The 19,201-nt window shown below is 42.1% G+C and overlaps 1 protein-coding gene across 1 annotated transcript in view; it reads left to right on the top strand.

Moving 5' to 3' along the window:
• Positions 1 to 19,201, top strand: part of LOC136629096 (zinc finger protein 585A-like) — a 121,395-nt gene that overhangs the window by 15,897 nt on the left and 86,297 nt on the right. Inside the window, exons 2-5 of the mRNA XM_066605228.1 lie at positions 5,953 to 6,056; positions 6,177 to 6,356; positions 6,439 to 6,562; positions 8,934 to 9,037. Coding sequence (XP_066461325.1) covers positions 5,953 to 6,056; positions 6,177 to 6,356; positions 6,439 to 6,562; positions 8,934 to 9,037 — 512 coding nt within the window. The remainder of the gene's footprint in view (positions 1 to 5,952; positions 6,057 to 6,176; positions 6,357 to 6,438; positions 6,563 to 8,933; positions 9,038 to 19,201) is intronic.

Here is a 19,201-nt window from a genome sequence, read left to right as displayed (position 1 = left end):
GACAAATCTAGGAATGGGACGTGGTAAATACGTAACTACTGATGAAGAGGATCATGACAAATCTAGGAATGGGACGTGGTAAATACGTAACTACTGATGAAGATGATCATGACAAATCTAGGAATGGGACGTGGTAAATATGTAACTACTGATGAAGAGGATCACGACAAATCTAGGAATGGGACGTGGTAAATACGTAACTACTGATGAAGAGGATCATGACAAATCTAGGAATGGGACGTGGTAAATACGTAACTACTGATGAAGATGATCATGACAAATCTAGGAATGGGACGTGGTAAATACGTAACTACTGATGAAGATGATCATGACAAATCTAGGAATATCGTGTTATAAAATTTGATTATTTTGGTTTGCAGTATTTAATAACATATGTGATAAACTAATTACTGTGCTGCTGATGATGATAAATCTAATGTTGTTGTATTGTTACTTGATTGACTTGACTTGCAATATTTGAAATTATGTCATTTGTTTAAATGACTAAGAATTCTTGAGTTATATGTCTACTGTATATAGACGTTATTTGTGCTGAAATATAGAAAGATTAGGAATATTTAAAAAACTCATTTGCTACAACAGAAAATTACTCCGGTCCCTCTGGGCAGAGATTGTTGGATGGATAATTTTGACCTACAGATTTCTGTTTCATCTATTTTTATGAAGGGGTGAAGAAAAGCACACAAGACCCCAGATTGTGATTTTTGCTTTGTTTTGTTTGACTTACCATGGACTGATTTATTCTGGATCAAGTTTATTTGGGACTCAGTAAACTTATGAACTGAGTCATTTCCACCAGGACATTTGGACGTTTTCAATTGTGATTTGAAATTTCATCTTCTCTAAGTGCATGCTGCATCTGTCCATACGCTGAGACTATCCAAGTGAGCCTGAAGAGAACTGACAAGTGTGCCCGACTGCTGCTAAACTGTCATCGGAGTGAAACTCAGATGTTCTGCAGAATGCTGACCGCCATCTGATGACATCAAAGGAGGGCTAAGCCTCACAGCTCCTCCCTGAAGACCTTGGGCAACAAAGTGGTGTGGAGAGGGCATCTGCAACATTGGAATAAAGGGGCTCTATAGTCAGCTGTGGATATTTCTGGATATGGAGAAGATTGTTTGATACCAATGTAATGGGCGGGGACAGATTCCTACTTAGGGTCTGTTCTTTGGCTAAACAGGGAAAGCAGCAAGGGCATAATAATCCCCCCTGCATCGGAGATCCTATAGGTTTAGGATCTAAAGAAGATCAAGAGACGAAGAAACAATTTTACAGGAAGAGACATTTGTATTCAACATCTAACGGTTTTGGAATTTTCTGTTTTTCATTATTTTCTCGAGCCCAGATTTGACAAGATTGGTTTTATGTTGATAGCAAATGAAAATATAGGGAACAGGGTAATAAATGTGACATTAGTTATTTGGTTGTTTATGTAAGATATTTTTCGGAAGTTGATTAATAGAACTTGAAGATCAAACCATGATATGTCAAAGTATATATTCCAGCTCTAAATTGTATGTTTATTTTATGTTTCTTGATCACATTATGAAATAGTTGTGTGATATCTTTTAGTTATAATGGCTATAAAATAGCCAAGGGTGGATTGTAATGGAAATATTTTTATGGCTACTTTGTAGCCACTAATCCTTGATTCTATATGTATAAAATGTGATTGTTCTCAGCAAGAGAAACGACGTAATCTTGTAGATATGATACCTTTTAATGGCTAACAAAAATACATGATGTAATAATAGCGAGCTTTCGTACCAACGCAGGGGTACTTCTTCCGGCTTAAATGGATTGGATCTGAAGAGGCATGCATATTTATACACACTTATAACATACATACTTATGACAAGGCACAGATATGGATGTGATTGGTTCGCACTTAAAAGGAATTCTGCAAACCAGAAAACAAACTTTTTTTGTCTAGGCACTGATAGCGGACTCAGAGCAGGTCTGTGCCCAAACACGGATCAGGAGCACCCCGAGTCTGGCAGGAGGGAACAGAACCCCCAACGGGACACGGACAAAGGTAAAGTCAGCTGTGTTATCAATCTGTCATCTCACAACCCCAGTAAGGTGGAGCTCAGTGTCCTCTCCAGGGGACTTTCATTCTGTCCCACTAAAACACTTGACAAAACAGAACTTTGTAGTGACATGGAGGAATATTTCAGAAGACTAAGACTGAAAGAATTCTTTCATGATAAAGAGGACACAGGCCTTTCAAGCACACAAACACAGGATAAACTTGGGGCCAAAAAGAAGTCTGATTGGACACCCCCTCCTGGCCGGAGTCGCACTTTGGACAAATACATAGACTCCTTTAGGCATGCAGTGCAATCCACTATACTGGACAAGCATGGAAGTGAAACATTTAATATCAATATGCAGGAAAGAAGGGCCATCCATGCACTTAAGAGCAACAAGGAAATCACAATTAAGCCTGCAGATAAGGGTGGTGCTATAGTGCTCATGAACACATCGGACTACAAAAAGGAAGCAAACAGACAGCTGACGGACACCAGATACTACACTAAACTGAATCAAGACCCGACTCAGAAATATGTGAGGGAATTGAGAAGGGTCATTAGAAGCCTGTCTGTGGGCTCCACAAAACTTCTGGACTTGATACCGGAGAACCCCAAGGTGGGGACATTCTACATGCTTCCAAAACTACACAAAGCTGGCAACCCAGGAAGACCAATTATCTCAGGTGTGGGAACCCTCACTGAAGGAATCTCAGGATGGGTGGAAGGCATCCTCAAACCACTGGTGAGAAACACAACCAGCTACCTGCAAGACACCACGGACCTACTGAACAAACTGTCAACCGTAGGTACCCTCCCCAATGGCACCATCCTGGCCACTATGGATGTGGAATCCTTATATTCCAACATCCCACACGAGGATGGACTGACTGCCTGCCAGGCGCACCTTGAGGCCAATGGGGTCGCCTCTGATACAGTGCTACAACTCACAAGATTCATTCTCACACACAATTATTTCTCCTTTGGCAAAGAGAAATTCCTGCAACTCACAGGGACTGCCATGGGCAGTAAAATGGCACCGCAATATGCCAACCTTTTTATGGCAAAACTGGAGAGTGACTTTCTGGCCTCTTGCCCCAGCAAACCATTGGCCTACTTCCGCTACATTGATGACATCATGATCATCTGGACCAACACCGAACAAGAATTAATAAAATTCCATGAAAGATTCAATGCATTCCACCCCACCATAAACCTGACATTAAACTACTCGCATACAGAAATCAACTTTTTGGACACCACCATAAAGATTTCAAATAACTCAATACAGACATCCCTGTACCGAAAACCGATTGATCGGCCCACATACCTCAGATGGGACAGTTTCCATCCTAAACACATCAAAAAGTCCATTGTCTACAGCCAGGCCATCAGATACAACCGGATCTGCTCCAACCCAACAGACAGAGAGGAACATTTGTACCATCTTAAAAGAACATTTATAAATCAGGGCTACCATCCCACCTCAATTGATGACCAAATCACCAGAGCCACCAGGATACCCAGAAGTCAACTACTCCAATACAAGGAGAAGGAAAGAAACAATCGTGTGCCTCTAGTAGTGACCTACAATCCGCAACTAGAGGTACTAAGGAAAACCACAAGAAAACTCCACCATACCCTGCACAAGGATGACCGTCTGAAAACCATATTCCCGGACCCTCCGCTTCTGTGTTACAGGCAACCTCCTAACTTGAGGAACTTTATAATCAGGAGTGCATTACCCTCTGACACACAAAAAGGAACTTATCCCTGTAATGTAAGGAGCTGTAAGACCTGCTCACATGTACTGACTGCGGACAGGATACGGATCCCCAACACACAGCAGGACTATAAGATCCAGGGGACATTCACATGTTCCTCGTCCAATGTTGTGTACCTGATCATGTGCAGTAAATGTCCTGTTGGGGGTCTTTATGTTGGAGAAACAGGACAGAAACTCAAAGCCAGGATGAGATCTCATCGCCACACGATTGAACACAGAAGAAGAGAATTACCTGTGGCCGAACACTTCTCTAACCATGGACATGACATAGGAGATATGAGAGTTTTGATATTGAAGGGTGGTTTCAAGTCACAAAACCACAGAAGAATTTGGGAGTATAAATTGATAACAACCTTTGACACGCTGAATACTGGGTTAAATTATTCCCCAGGATTTATGCGTGAATGGGAAGTGTGAGACTTGATTGCACAGATAAGACCCCCATCAACAGTAATTCAGGGACCATTAACTTTCACTCCCTTATCAGTATTTAGCTAAAAATGTTTGTGTATCTCTTATAACAATTCGAGCCTGTTGACCTTTTCCCCCCCTCCAACAGTAATTTAGAGACCATAAAACTTTCACTCCGCTATCAGTGCCTAGACAAAAAAAGTTTGTTTTCTGGTTTGCAGAATTCCTTTTAAGTGCGAACCAATCACATCCATATCTGTGCCTTGTCATAAGTATGTATGTTATAAGTGTGTATAAATATGCATGCCTCTTCAGATCCAATCCATTTAAGCCGGAAGAAGTACCCCTGCGTTGGTACGAAAGCTCGCTATTATTACATCATGTATTTTTGTTAGCCATTAAAAGGTATCATATCTACAAGATTACGTCGTTTCTCTTGCTGAGAACAATCACATTTTGCTCTACTGGCTAACACGGTACCAGATCTTTGTTTTCATTATATCTATATGTATATACATATCTGAACAGGCTTTAATATATCAACTAGGCCCCGCATTCTAAGAAATTAACCCCAGACCTGTTCTACATGTTTATCATGTGTAAGTAAGAGAATGGCTTTGATGTTTGTTATAACCCCAATCAGTCTGTCTTTGTAGGAGCCGCCATGTACATATCTATTGTCCAGGAGGTAGACCTTGTCTGACTAGATCTTATCACTCTATAGAAACGGGCTACTTCAGATGGTGGGGGGTCTCAGATTGATAACATCTTGGTTTGCAGCCATATGGTAATCTTTTGGAATGAGGACTTGGTCAGCTATATTAGAATATAAAAAGGTCCTATCTTCTCAAGTTAGGAGGAGTAGTAGCTTTTGGAGTCTAGGAGGAGAAGCTCCTGGACTCTCTGATGGAAGGATGAGAAGCTCTGGGTAGTACGGACTCTTCAGAGACCAGATGAGGAGGTCATCTGCTGAACCCCTAGAAGTGAGGGAACCTCTGGTGATGGTAATATGTGATCTGTAACCTTTTAGGTAATAATGTAACTTGCTCTCTTTATACTTTGTGATGTGACATCTACAACCTTTATATTTTGTACATAGCTATTATCACTTGTATATAGATATTATCCTTTGTATATAGATCTGATAGTTTACAAACGTAGGACAATTATTCCCCACTAGGCTCAATTATCATTTGGTTTTAATAAATTCTTATCGTTTAACCTTTTATAGTGTCTTACTCTCTTTAAAGCGTAATCTGAACTAAGTCTTGCTCCTTGCAGCAATACACCTTCTCCCTGCAGAGTTTGGCTATCAGTCCAACTGATCCGGGTGAGGAGAACATGTCGGGATTTTGTGGTGTCTGTAGTTCGGGCTTCAAAAACCTCTAAGCAGGTTCCCTTTAATATCTCCCTAAAGAGGTTTTCCCATAACTTGCTTCACAACCACTCTGTTCCTCCTGGTTGCTGCTGATTAGGACATGTGACTTCTGCAGCAATCACTGCCTATAAAAGGTGAATACTGTGGGCAATGATTGGCTGCAGCAGTCACATGTCCTGGTCAGCAGCAACCAGGAAGGACACAGGGGCTGTAAAGCAATTTTAAGTAATGCAAAAACACTTTTAAATGTTTCCCCTTATTATCTCCAGTAAATTTATTCTATAGTTTTGTTTTTTACATTGGTTCGTATTCCTTCCATTCAGATCCCTATATGATTGATTCATCAAAGATGGAGAAGGAGAGAAACAAGATGGTGAAGAATGTATTAAATCTCACCCTAGAGATACTCTTCCAGCTTACTGGAGAGGTGAGAGATTCTGATGATGTCACATTACATCATTCTCATCTATGGTAATAACAGATTATGTCACTGGAGGGATGATGGAAATATCTGTAGTGATATTTATTAATGTCTCCTCATATACAGGATTACACAGCAGTGAAGAAGGCCTCTAGTGATGGCTGTCGAGCCCCTGTGTGTGATGGATGGGGAAGACCCCTGAGCCCAATCAAAGGGCGCCTTCCTTACTCCCTGATACATGAGGACATCAATGTACAGGAGATTCTAGAACTCACCAACAAGATAATTGAACTGCTGACTGGAGAGGTGACGCTGCAGGGAATGTTGGGACATAATACAGTAACAGCACTGGAGGCTTCTGGGTAATGACTGTATATTGTGTTGTCAGGTTCCTATAAGGTGTCAGGATGTCGCTGTCTATTTCTCCATGGAGGAGTGGGAGTATTTAGAAGGACACAAGGATCTGTACAAGGAGGCCATGATGGAGACCCGCCAGCCGCTCACATCGCCAGGTAATAGACAAAGTAATAGTATAGAAATGGCACTTCTCCACAAACACCAGTATGGTGGGACAGGAAACAGAAATTGCCAGCCACAGTATGAGTCCGGACCTTATGACTCCAAAGTAACACTACAGAGAAGATAGGATCGTAGAAGCAATAAAGATACAGTAGTTAATCCAACGTCAAGCTTGACAAAGATCTGATTCTCAGATCGAAACGTTGCATGGAGGAATAAAACCACGTTGGATTAACTACTGCATCTTTATTGCTGCTACGATCCTATCTTACCAGGCAATAGACATATTTGGCAGGATTGTAGCTGGGGAGAAGTGGGCATGTGCCCCTGGCATATGTAGCAAGTGTTGCCAGCCGGCCATGCCGAAATCTGTTGGTTGGATTAGTGGAGCCACCCACTATACAATTGTTGATTAAAGCAATACATATCTACTGATTGCTGATATGTAAACATCCCGATCATAGAGTGACGCTAATCAGTGACTGCATGGCAGATGGCTGCTGTATCAAATAGTACCAAGAGAATGGGGCTACAGAAGATCTCTGTTCCAATAGTCCTACTGCTACAGTAGCCGGCGGCAGTGTAAAATTCGAGAGCTCCCTTGGCCCATGCTACCCCCAACCCCTGAATAGGAAAAGTAAAGTAAAGGGGTCACAACTCGATGCTAATTGCAAAAGTAACTGCACCCCTATGTAATGTAACTTCCCAATGAAATTTGGCGCAATAAGAGCACCCCTATTAAGGACCTAAAGAATGCTCGTGCCAAATTTCACGCTTTTATGATACCGAGAAGTTACATTACATAGGGGTGCACTTACTTTTGCAAATAGCATTGAATAATCGAGTTGTGATCCCTTTACTTTTCCTATTTAGGACCTAAAGAATGTTCCTGCCAAATTTCATGTTTGTACATCGGGAAACGTACGATGTTGTACAAGTGTGAGATTTGGCAGGACTATTCTTATTAAATTAATTTCTAATATTATATTTTATAAAGTTTTCCGTACATTTAATGCGGCCATTAAAAATCCTGCTTGTCTGTCAAAAAAAAACAAGCTCTCATACAGCTTTGTTAGCAGAAAAAAAAGCACTTGTCCTTGGGCGGTGGGGATGAAGAATAGCTGCTGGAGTTATTAGACCCCGAACAGACTCTTTAGGATGAATAGAACCCCCAACACACAATGCCATCGCTCTCAGGCACCTAACACTAACTTTAACCACTTGATGTGGAGCTGCCCGATGGAATACCCCTGGATGGAGGTTACAGACTTCCTGGGACAACTATTAGGGTCCACTTTAACCAACCCCCACTGAATGTCTGCTAGGTGTACTGGGTGAAGAACAGTGGCAATTCCATATCCGTATCCTTAGTGAGGTGCTGTTTCTGGCCATAAGTCTGTTTCGTTGCGCTGGATGGATAGGAGACCCCCGACGCTCCCCCAATGGCAGAATCTAGTCAATTCAATTTAATTAAAAAATAGTGTATAAAAATAGAAAGTGCCCAGATAAATTCTATAAAATCATTGGAATTTGGTGCGGCTCGTCAACCTCGACCCACATGCAAAACACATTTGAGCGAATGGTGGACCTAATGAGGTCCTCGACCCTCCCAGGTACCATTTAGTTGTAATGTTATACTGTGTACGCTGTCATACAGAACTGTAAACTCTCTGTATACTTGAACCATGTTATTCTCAGGTTTGTTAATGAGGAATATGATTTGCTATGTTCTTTTATTCCTCAATAAAATGAGTTTTAAAAAATGGCTGTAGGAAGGGTTTAAAGGGAACCTGTCAGGAGGATTCTGCTGCCCGATGTCACACATACATCACCACACGCATGTACATTGCAGACATCTATATTGTGCTCTAAAACACTGCAGCGCTTCAGAGAAAACAATGTAAAAAGCAGCTCTGAACTTGGAGGAGAGTCAGTGGGGCGGTCGCTGCCGACTTCTCCCTGCCTGGGGCAGCTATCAGTCCAACTGATCCCGGTGAGGAAAACCTTGTCGGGATTTTGTGTTGCCTGTAGTTCGCACTTCATAAAACTCTGGCAGGTTCCCTTTAATATCTCCTTAAATCGGTTTCCCCATGACATGCCTCTGTCCTTCCTGGTTGCTGCTGACCAGGACATGTGACTGTTGCAGCCAATCACTGGCCATAGCACTGACCTTTTATAGCCAGTGATTGGCTGCAGCAGTCACATGTCCTGGTCAGCAGCAACCAGGAAGGACACAGGGGTTGTGAAGCAATTTGTAAGTAACGGGAAAACCCTCTTAAATGTTTCCCCTTATTATCTCCAGTAAATTTATTCTGATGTTGTCTTTTTGTGATTTTTACATTGTCTCATATTCCTTCCATTCAGGTTCCTTTATAATCGATTCATCAAAGAAGGAGGAGGACAGAAACAAGATGGTGAAGATGGTATTAAATCTCACCCTAGAGATACTCTTCCAGCTAAGTGGGGAGGTGAGAGATTCAGATGATGTCACATTACATCATTCTTATCTATGGTAATAATACATGGTGTTACTGGAGAGATGATGGAATGTCTGCAGTGATATTTATTACTGCCTCCCCACATACAGGATTACACAGTAGTGAAGAAGACCTCTAGTGATGGCTGTCGGGTCCCTGCATGTGATGAAATGAGAAATCACCTGAGCCCAATCACAGGGCCCCCATTTCACCCCCTGATACATGAGGGCATCAATGTACAGGAGATTCTAGAACTCACCAACAAGATGATTGAGCTGCTGACTGGAGAGGTGACGCTGCAGGGAATGCTGGGACATTATACAGTAACAGCACTGGAGGCTTCTGGGTAATGACTGTATATTGTGTTGTCAGGTCCCCAAAAGGTGTCAGGATGTCGCTGTCTATTTCTCCATGGAGGAGTGGGAGTATTTAGAAGGACACAAGGATCTGTACAAGGACGCCATGATGGAGACCCACCAGCCGCTCCCATCACCAGGTAATAGACAGGACTAAATACACGGGGACTTTATTATCTGTATGTAAAGAATGACTTCAGTGTCTGTCTGTGTTTCCTCCAGTTCCATCCAGTAAGAGAAGCCCATCAGAGAGATGTCCCAGCCCTCTTCTTCTACAGGACCACCAGGTAGGTGGGGATGTCCCTCTGATCTGTAGCAGGCTGTTAAGCTCTTGTCATCAGTCTTATTAGATGTCTTCTCCTTGTGTGATGAGGCCGGTGGAGATTGCAGGATTACCGCTGACCAAAAACATTAGATCAGTTGTGTCAAATTCATTGTCAGTAAGGGCCACATCAGCATTTTGGTTGCCTTCAAAGGGCTGATGATAATTGTAAGACTGTGAATGAGGTAGCAGGCCTGATTTGGCCTGGGGACCTTAAGTTTGTGTGTGCATTAAATGAAGGCCTTGGGGAAAGAATGATCAAGGTCCGCTTTTGCTAAAACTTGATCATTATTTGAAAGTTTCACAACTCAACAAGCCGAAAGTAAACACTGAAATTGAAATTTCTAAAAATGAAAACATGGCTAGAAGTTATATAATTTAAAAAATGTTTTTATCGTCTCCTTAAAGCATTACTTTGGCAAAAAAAAAACATTTTTCTTCCCTCTACCCCTCATCATGATGTTAATGAGGTGTCATCGAGCCGCCATCTAATATCTATATCCAGCTTTTAGACCTGCAGCTATGTGGCTGTCAGATTAGTTAGAGCATAACCCAGTCAGACAAGAGGCTTACTACTTTACCTTCTATGGACAGTTAGTCAAAATAATGTCACACAGATGTATGTTGAGGTTAATTAAGTGCTAGGTGTTTAAAGAATTGGTTTAAAATGATGTTGAGAAGGCTGAACTTTTTTTAATTCCTATTTTGTATCTATTTTCCCTCATGAAAGTAGACGTAACATCAACTTATCTTCCCTGTGCTATTGGAGGAATAAAATAATGCAGGCTATCTATAAGTAGAGATATGATGAGGGAACATTTAGCTAAGTGAAATTAATTCAAGTCTCCAGGTTCAGATGAACTACATCCTAGCATACAAAAGGAAGCCGCAGATGTAACTGCTGAACCACCCACCGTAATATTTGAAAAATCCTGGAGAACAGGAGGAGTCCCAGAAGATTGGAGAAGGGCAAATGTCGTCCCTGTCTTAAAAAAACAGAATTACGTACCCCCGGGTAACTACAGGCCTGTGAGCCTAACTTACATACCAAGAAAGATCTTTGAACAAATTATTAAAAAGCATATATGCAAGAACTTGGATGAGAATGGAGTAATTAACCAGAGCAAGTATGGGTTTGTAACAAACCAGTCATGCAAGACTAATTTAATTTCCTTCTCTGACACAATCACAGACTGGGCTAATCAGGTAAATACGGTAGATAAAGTATCTTGACTTTTGTAAAGCATTTCACAAATTTCCTTATACCATCTTTATTGTAAAAATGACCAACTATAGAATGAACAAGGCAACTATTAGGTGGATTCACAACTAACTGAGTGATCACAGTCAAAGAGTGGTCATGAATGGGGTGCACATTCAATTGGAAGAATGTCTCAATTTGGGTGCCACAAAGCTCTGTCCTGGGCCTAGTATTTTTCAACATTTTTATAAATGATATAGAGTAGAGAATTGAGGGAAAACTGATCAAATGTCTCAAAGACAAAGTTAGGAGGTATAGCTAACTGAAGAGAGAGAAAGAAGATTCAAAAAGATCTAAACAAGCTTTAACAGTGAGCAGGAACTTACAGAATAGTGTTTAACAGGGAGAAATGCATAGCACAAATGAAAAAAGCACATACAGAATAGAAGTAATTGGACTAAGCAGCAGCACATGTGAAAAAGACATGGGTATACTAATAGATCACATACTGAGCATGAGTCAACAGTGTGTTGCAGCAGCAAAAAAGGCGAACACAATTCTGGGATGGATTAAGAGGAGCATAGAGTCTAGATCACTTCAGGTAATTATACTCCTTTATACTTCCTTGGTCAGATCTCATCTGGAATCCCGTGTTCAGTTCTGGGTACCCCAATTTAAAAAAGTCATCAATAAACTGAAGCAAGTTCAGAGAAGAGCTATCAGGATGGTGAGCAGTGTAGGTATGATGGAGTTTCTTTGCAGTCTTCCTTAGTACCTCTAGCTGTAAATTGTAGGTCACTACTAGACGCACACACCAGTTTTTTTCTTTCTCTGTGTATTGGAGTAGTTGATTCCTGGGTATCCTGGTGGCTCTGGTGATTTGGTCATCAATTGAGGTGGGATGGTAGCCCTGATTTTAAAATGTCTTTTTGAGATTGTGTAAGCGTTCCTCTCTGTCTGTTGAGTTGGAGGAGATCCAGTTGTATCTGATGGCTTGGCTATAGACAATGGACTATTTGATGTGCTTAGGATGGCAACTGTCCCATCTTAAGGTATATGGGCTGATCTTTTGGTGTTCGGTATATGGATGTCTGTTGTTTGAAATTTCTATGGTGGTGTCCAAAAAGTGGATCTCTGTATATGAGTAGCTTAATGTCAGGCTTATTGGGGGGGAGGGGAATGCATTGAATCTCATGGAATTTTATTAGTTCTTGTTCAGTGTTGGTCCAGATGATTATGATGTCATCAATGTAGCAGAAGTAGGTTTGCTGAGGCAGGAGGCCAGAAAGTCACTCCCCAGTTTTGCCATGAAAAGGTTGGCATATTCTGGTGCCATTCTACTGCCCATGGCAGCTCCAATGAGTTGCAGGAATATCTCTTTGCCAAAGAATAAATAATTATGTGTGAGGATGAATCTTGTGAGTTGTAACAACGATTCAGAGGCAAGCCTATTGGCCTTAAGGTGTGCCTGGCAGGCAGGCAGTCCATCTTTGCATGGGATGTTAGAATATAAGCACTTCACATCCATGGTGACCTACAATTCATAGCTAGAGGTCACTTTCCAGCAGGTCTGGTTCCAGATCCTCTTCGGCCCCGTGTTCCTCTGGGTGGTCACTGCGAGCATATACTTTTTCTGTATAGTCATTCCATCTCTTGATGTCTTGTTGGTCATGGATTCCATTCCTATCGTGGTCATATGGCTGCTTGGCGGTAAGAGAAAGGCTTCTTCACCTGTTTTCCAATGGCAAATAATTCCCTGATGTGACCCTTCTTATAGGCTAATTCAAGGTTGATTTATAGGGTGTTCAGGAAATTTTAGTTGTCTTTGCTGTTTTCTCTTTGGAAGCTCTACCTGTGCTTCATTGTTTACACTAAGACTTTTGTCTACATTGAGCATCATAAGCTTTGGAAAGCACTAAGGGAGGTAGGAGTACCAGCACACATGATCACATTGCTCAGGTCCCTCTACAGCAATCAAAAAGCCACAGTGAGAGCCAACTATGGAGATACAGAATGGTTCAAGATCAAAAAGGGCACAGGACAAGGATGCATCCTCTCTCCTTTTTTTCTTCAACGTCTATGCGAAAGTTAGCATGAGGCCGCTGTATTATCAGGGTGTTGGGCTTAAAATTGATAGAAGAACCATCAGTAATTGAAGGTACGCAGATGATACAACTCTGGTAGCCGAGACAGTGAAGCATGTGAAACTCTGATTTTAAAGCTAAAATAAGAAAGTGAAAAGCTGGGACTTCACCTGAACATCAACAAGAAAATTGAAGCAGTTAATGGTTTCTTATTACTTGGGTCTCTTATTGATCATAGTGGCAGCTTGGCAGGTTAAATAAAACGTTGATTAGCACTGTGTGTCCCATTAGATTTGAGCACTATTTATATGCAGGAAACCCTAACCAGACTAATTGGGCAAAACTGTCACTTCTGCATTTCACTGGGGTTAGAACATAAGACAATTTCCTTCGACCTCTGAATGACCCAGGGTGATAATCCTAGTTCATTGCATAAGGACATACAACTTCACATTGGTAGCCACAGTGCCCAATTAGAAATGTCATTACTCGGCCTTCCCCAAGGACCCCAATCCTGTATCATAATTGAGAACCATGGACACCTGTAAGACCCTCATGGTCAAGCCACCAGAAAGCTACTGGTTAGTCTTTGCTCTCATTGACCAGCATCATTGTGTTCAGCTTATCTCAATCAACATCACACTCATATGTCTAAAACAGCACATAAAGAAATAATAGATCTCACTTTCCGGCAGGAGACTCTGCCTCCTTTCTCTGAATTCCCACCCCTGTCCAAATCTCCAAGTCTCTTGAAGAAGGGAAGAAAAATTGACACCAGTGACAATGGCACTCACTGTCCGTTTTTCTTTCTTCTATTCCTGAGGACACATGGAACACCGCTTTGGGCAGAGAGAGATAAAGCTAAAGGAATCTCTTGGGAACCTTAAAATAATGTCATTGTAGTTAGAAAATAACCCACTGGGACAAAATGATTATTACTGGACCTTCTGTAGACAACTAACTCTGGAACAAACCAAAATAACTTCACAGACATATGGTGGGGATAAGTAAGCTCTGAATTATATTATCATAATGTCAGAAAATAAAGAATTCCTTACCTGGATCTTCTCATGACTAAGAACTAACTAGGAAGATATTGAAAGTGAAGGAAATGTTTACATCATTGAACAATTAAAGGGGTTATCCAGTTACAGAACAGCATCCCTTTAATAGGGCTATGTGTAATATAAAATAATAAACTGAGTGGTACTTACCCCTCCATCACCACTGGGATCCAATGCTGCAGGCCCGCTGTGGTCCTGGCATTTGTTGTGCGATCACAGGAAGTCGGGTAATCGTTGCAGCCAATCGGAGGCTGCAGAGTCACGTACCCGAACCCCTGGCTTTATGGCACTCAGATTGTGAGTGTCTATGCTTGAAGGATGATGCTTGGACCAACTTTTTAAAGTTTGACTTGCAGATGACCTCTAAGTCAAACTTCATGAAGCTGGTGACAGAATCCCTTGAAGGAGCAGTTGTAGTCTAAAAGGGCATCCACTGCGACATGACTGATAACTGCTGCTGTCAGGTCATTTTTGGCCATAGATTTAAAGGTGATGGTAAAGCAGCATGTAGGAACCCAATAATTCTTCAAAGAATGTTCATGATAAAATCCAAGATTTATTTTTAGATCCAATACATCAACAGACGCGACGTTTCACCTGACCCACCGGGGCCCGTGTCAGAGTGTGTTTATTGTGGGGCTGCTGAAATTGTTTCTACTTTTGCATCAAGGTCATTTTTAGTCGTCATGATGATTAGTGATCTTTTCTGGTCATGTAAAACCTTCCACACGACTTCTCCAACCGTCTGCTGACTTTTACAATATTTGTCTCACAGCTTTTGTATCCGGATGAAGATCTGACCAATATTAATACTACAGAGACAAATGTGAGGGGCGATCAGCGGTGTAAAGAGGGGATTCCTACAGGTAACAGCCCAGGTGAGTAGTCACCACTGAGTAGAGCAGAGAGGAGTCACAGATTCTCCTCGGTCAGCGGCTGCTGATAGTTATGTAGATTTATAAGCTCTGGGATCTGTCAGTTTCCGCTATATATTCCCCCATCCAGCCGGAGTACAAACTAAATATGGATGAAGTGTGATACCGTTATAGGTGATAACACAGGATGGGCATTTACAGCACGGACATGAAACACACCTATGTGAGCGGGAACTACTATTCATTATATGATATCTATACTGATGAGGGAGAAATGGTTTTCCAGCTCCGGTACTAAGGGTCCTTTTACACTGACTGACTCTTGATCTGATGTAACCAGCGCTGATCACAAATACCGAAGATGGAGTCCAAACAAAAGTAGAGTGTCCAGCAGCACTCACACCTTGACCCGATAGTCAAATATATAGGCAACTTTTCAACCTTCCAGGTCTCTTTGCAGCCGCTATCTGTCTGTTAAATACCGAAGATGGAGACATAGACCTTGATGAATAAATAAATCGTGTTATTTGTATAGCCAACTTATTCCGCAGTGCTTTCAGGTAATTTAGTACAAGCTGGATACTATTAACATGGACATGAAAAAACTCCCAGCATGTCCTATTCTGGTTTGATTTACGGACCAGAATCAGACATGCAATGTCTACTGCCTGCCAGCATGGGGCAGCACACAGTCCGTATGTGTCCATGTGATGTCCAATGTGAGTTCTCAGCACAACTCGCACTCAGCCATCTGAATATGGCCGACCAGATAAATCATATTTCAGGTGTCACATCTTATCTCTCAGCTGTGAGTGAATGCGGTTTCTTAGAATCCCACTCCCTTACATTGTACTGTAGATTATACAATTCCGCAGTGTGTGATCTCACCGTAATACTCTTCCAGTTGCCATAAATGGGCACAATTGGGAAACAGATTCCGAGTAGTTTCATCCTAATATAACGTCTGAGCCGATTATAAGGGGGTTGGAGATAAAGTAACGGCTTACAGATGTGTTTTCTAACGGCTCCAAAGAGTTTGTTCAGAATCAGGAAGAGTCTAATGGCCGGACCGCCATCAGGGCAGGATAAATGGTTACAGAGACCCCGCTGACCGCTGGCTGCTGCCTGCCTGTCAATAAAGATATCAATATGTCCTGAGCCAAGTCAGTGATCGCCAGCACTCTGCACACTAGCAGTAGGAGTTGTATCTCGGGGGGGTTGATCACTTTAAGGAGCCCCCCCCTCCCTGTGGTCAATGACAGGTTACTCTGCTTCCCACTGGCCATTCTCCTCCCCACCTCCTACTACAGATTCCAACACCATCCCCCACCCGTCCCCTGGGGCTCTCATTAATCTCATTATATGGGAGCGCAATATATCTCATGGCAGCTCTGTGTAATGGTCAGGGGCTGGCTGGCAAATTTTAGACTGTGGGGCAGGAACATAGCACAGGCCCGTGAGTAGCGGACCAACATAGGGGTGCGTTCCCACGTTATCGATTTTCTACTGAGGATTACATCACCAGAGTCAAGCTCAATAGATACAAGACCAGAATCAAGATCATAACATAATTATAGTACAATAACCAACCTTGATGATGTACATAGATGTAATACCAGAAAGAAGTTCAGTTTATAGACACCAGAGCCAAGCTCAGTACATAGATGCAATACCAGAACCAAGCTCAGTACATTAATAGAGCACCAGAGCCAAGCTCTACGCATGTATACAGAACCAGGAACTGTATTTAAATAACTATTAAAGATGAGCGAGTATACTCGCTAAAGGCAATTGCTCGAGAGAGCATTGCCTTTAGCGAGTATCTTCCCCGCTCGAGACTGCAGGTTCGGGTGCCGGCAGCGGGCACGGAGCTGCGGGGGAGAGCAGGGAGGAACGGAGGGGAGATCTCTCTCTCCCTCTCTCCTCCCCGCTCCCTCCTGCTGACAGCTGCTACTCACCGCTCCCCCGTGCCGGCACCCGAACCTGCAGTCTCGAGCGGGGGAGATACTCGCTAAAGGCAATGCTCTCTCTCTCGAGCAATTGCCTTTAGCGAGTATACTCGCTCATCTCTAATAACTATATTTCCTCTTTATATGACCAGTTTCAGACGAGCACGTTAACCCCTTAGTGACCAAGCCTGTTTTCATCTTAATGACCAGGTCAAATTTTGGAAATCTGATATAGTAGCATAGTATGTAAGGCTTAATGAAGACAATGTCCATCTAGTCCAGCCTGTTTATCCTCCTACGTTGTTGATCCAGAGGAAGGCAAAAAAAAAACAAGATGCAGGAGCCAATTAGCCCCTTGGGAGGAAAAATTCCTTCCCGACTCCCTAATGGCAATCAGACTAATCCCTGATCAACCTCTAATAGTTCCTACCTGCCTGTATACCCGGACTAACAATTGACCTAAGATTTATATCCTGTAATATCCTTTCCCTCTAGAAAGACATCAAGTCCCCTTTTAACCTCCTCTATGGATTTTGCCATCACCACATCCTCGGGCAGAGATTTCCACAGTCTTACTTCTCTTACAGTAAAGAACCCTTTTCTGTGTTGGTGATAAAACCGTCGCAGTCCTGGGTGTAAACAGATTGTGGGAGAGATCCTTGTATCGTCCCCTCCTGTATTTATACATAGTTATTTGATCACCTCTTAGCCGACTTTTTTCCAGGGTAAATAATCCCAGTTTTGGTGCCTCTCTGGATATTCCAGTCCCGTCATTCCATGTATTAGTTTAGTTGCCCTTCTTTGAACTCCCTCCAGCACTGTAACATCTTTCCTGAGCACCGGTGACCAGAACTGTACACAGTATTCCATGTGAGGCCTGACAAGTGCGTTATATAGTGGAAGAATAATGTCCTTCGCCCCTATACCTCTTTTAATGCACCCCAAGACTTTATTAGCTTTTGCAGCAGCTGACTGGCATTGGTTACTCCAGTTTAATCTGCAATCCACTAGTACTCCCAGGTCTTTTTCCATCTCACTTTTCCCTAGCAGTATCCCATTTAGTGTATATTGGTGACATTCGTTTTTGCTGCCCATGTGCATAACCTTACATTTTTCAATATTGAACTTCATTTGCCATTTTTCTGCCCAAGCCCCCAGCTTATCTAGGTCCGTTTGTAGCTGTACATTGTCCTTCATTGCATTGATTATATTGTATAATTTTGTGTTATCTGCAAATATTGATATTTTACTGTGCAGCCCCTCTATCAGGTCATTGATAAATATATTAAACAGAATAGGGCCTAATACTAAACCCTGTGGCACCCCACTAGTGACGGTGGCCCAATCAGAGTACAAACCATTTATTACCACCCTCTGCTTTCTATCTCTGAGCCAATGCTTTACCCAGATACACGTTTTCACTCAATCGGAGCTGCCTCATTTTATATATCAGCCTATTATGTGGCACGGTGTCAAATGCTTTAGAGAAGTCCAGATATACAAGATCAATAGACTCTCCCAGGTCCAGCTTAGAGCTTACGTCATCGTAGAAGCTGATCAGATTGGTTTGACATGATCAACCCTTCATGAACCCATGCTGGTTATACCGTTGTTCTCCCTGAGGTACTCTTCGATGGAGTCTCTCAGGAACCCCTCGAATATTTTTCCAGTTACTTAAGTGAGACTTACCGGCCTGTAGTTACTAGGCTCACTTTTGGACCCCTTTTTGTAAATGCGCCAATCCAATGGTACAACCCCGGTCTTGATAATATACACAAATATTAGATATAGTGGCCTATCTATCACATTACTTAGTTCCTTTAGTATTCTTGGGTGTATTTAATCTGGGCCTGGCGATTTATCAATTTTAATCTTCTTTAACCGGTTCCGCACCTCTTTCTGTGTTAGGTATGAGATATTTTGTGAGGGGCTCATTTTATTCCACTACATGTGTCATTTCCTTTTCGTTTGTGAATACGCTTGAAAAGAAACTATTTAATAGGGTTGCCTTCCCTCCATCATCTTTAATGATTTCTCCTGCATTATTTGTTAAAGGGCCAGTGCTCTCCCTGCAAATCCTTTTGCTGTTAATATAGTTGAAAAATAGTTTTGGGTTGTTTTTGCCCTCTTGGGCGATCAGTGTTTCTGCCTCCTCCTTAGCAATTTTGATCTTCTCTTTGCATATTTTGTTTTTTTCCTTGTACGATTTTAGTGCTTCTTCGCTGCATTCTTGCTTTAGTAGTTTGAACGCTTTCTTTTTTTCATTTATTGCCCCCCTTACCGTCTTGTCGAGCCACATTGGTT

Source organism: Eleutherodactylus coqui, chromosome 5, assembly GCF_035609145.1.
Source record: "Eleutherodactylus coqui strain aEleCoq1 chromosome 5, aEleCoq1.hap1, whole genome shotgun sequence".
In the NCBI taxonomy this organism is placed as follows: domain Eukaryota; kingdom Metazoa; phylum Chordata; class Amphibia; order Anura; family Eleutherodactylidae; genus Eleutherodactylus; species Eleutherodactylus coqui.
The sequence above is the reverse complement of the archived record's forward strand: the minus strand, read 5'-3'. Positions and strand labels throughout refer to the sequence as shown.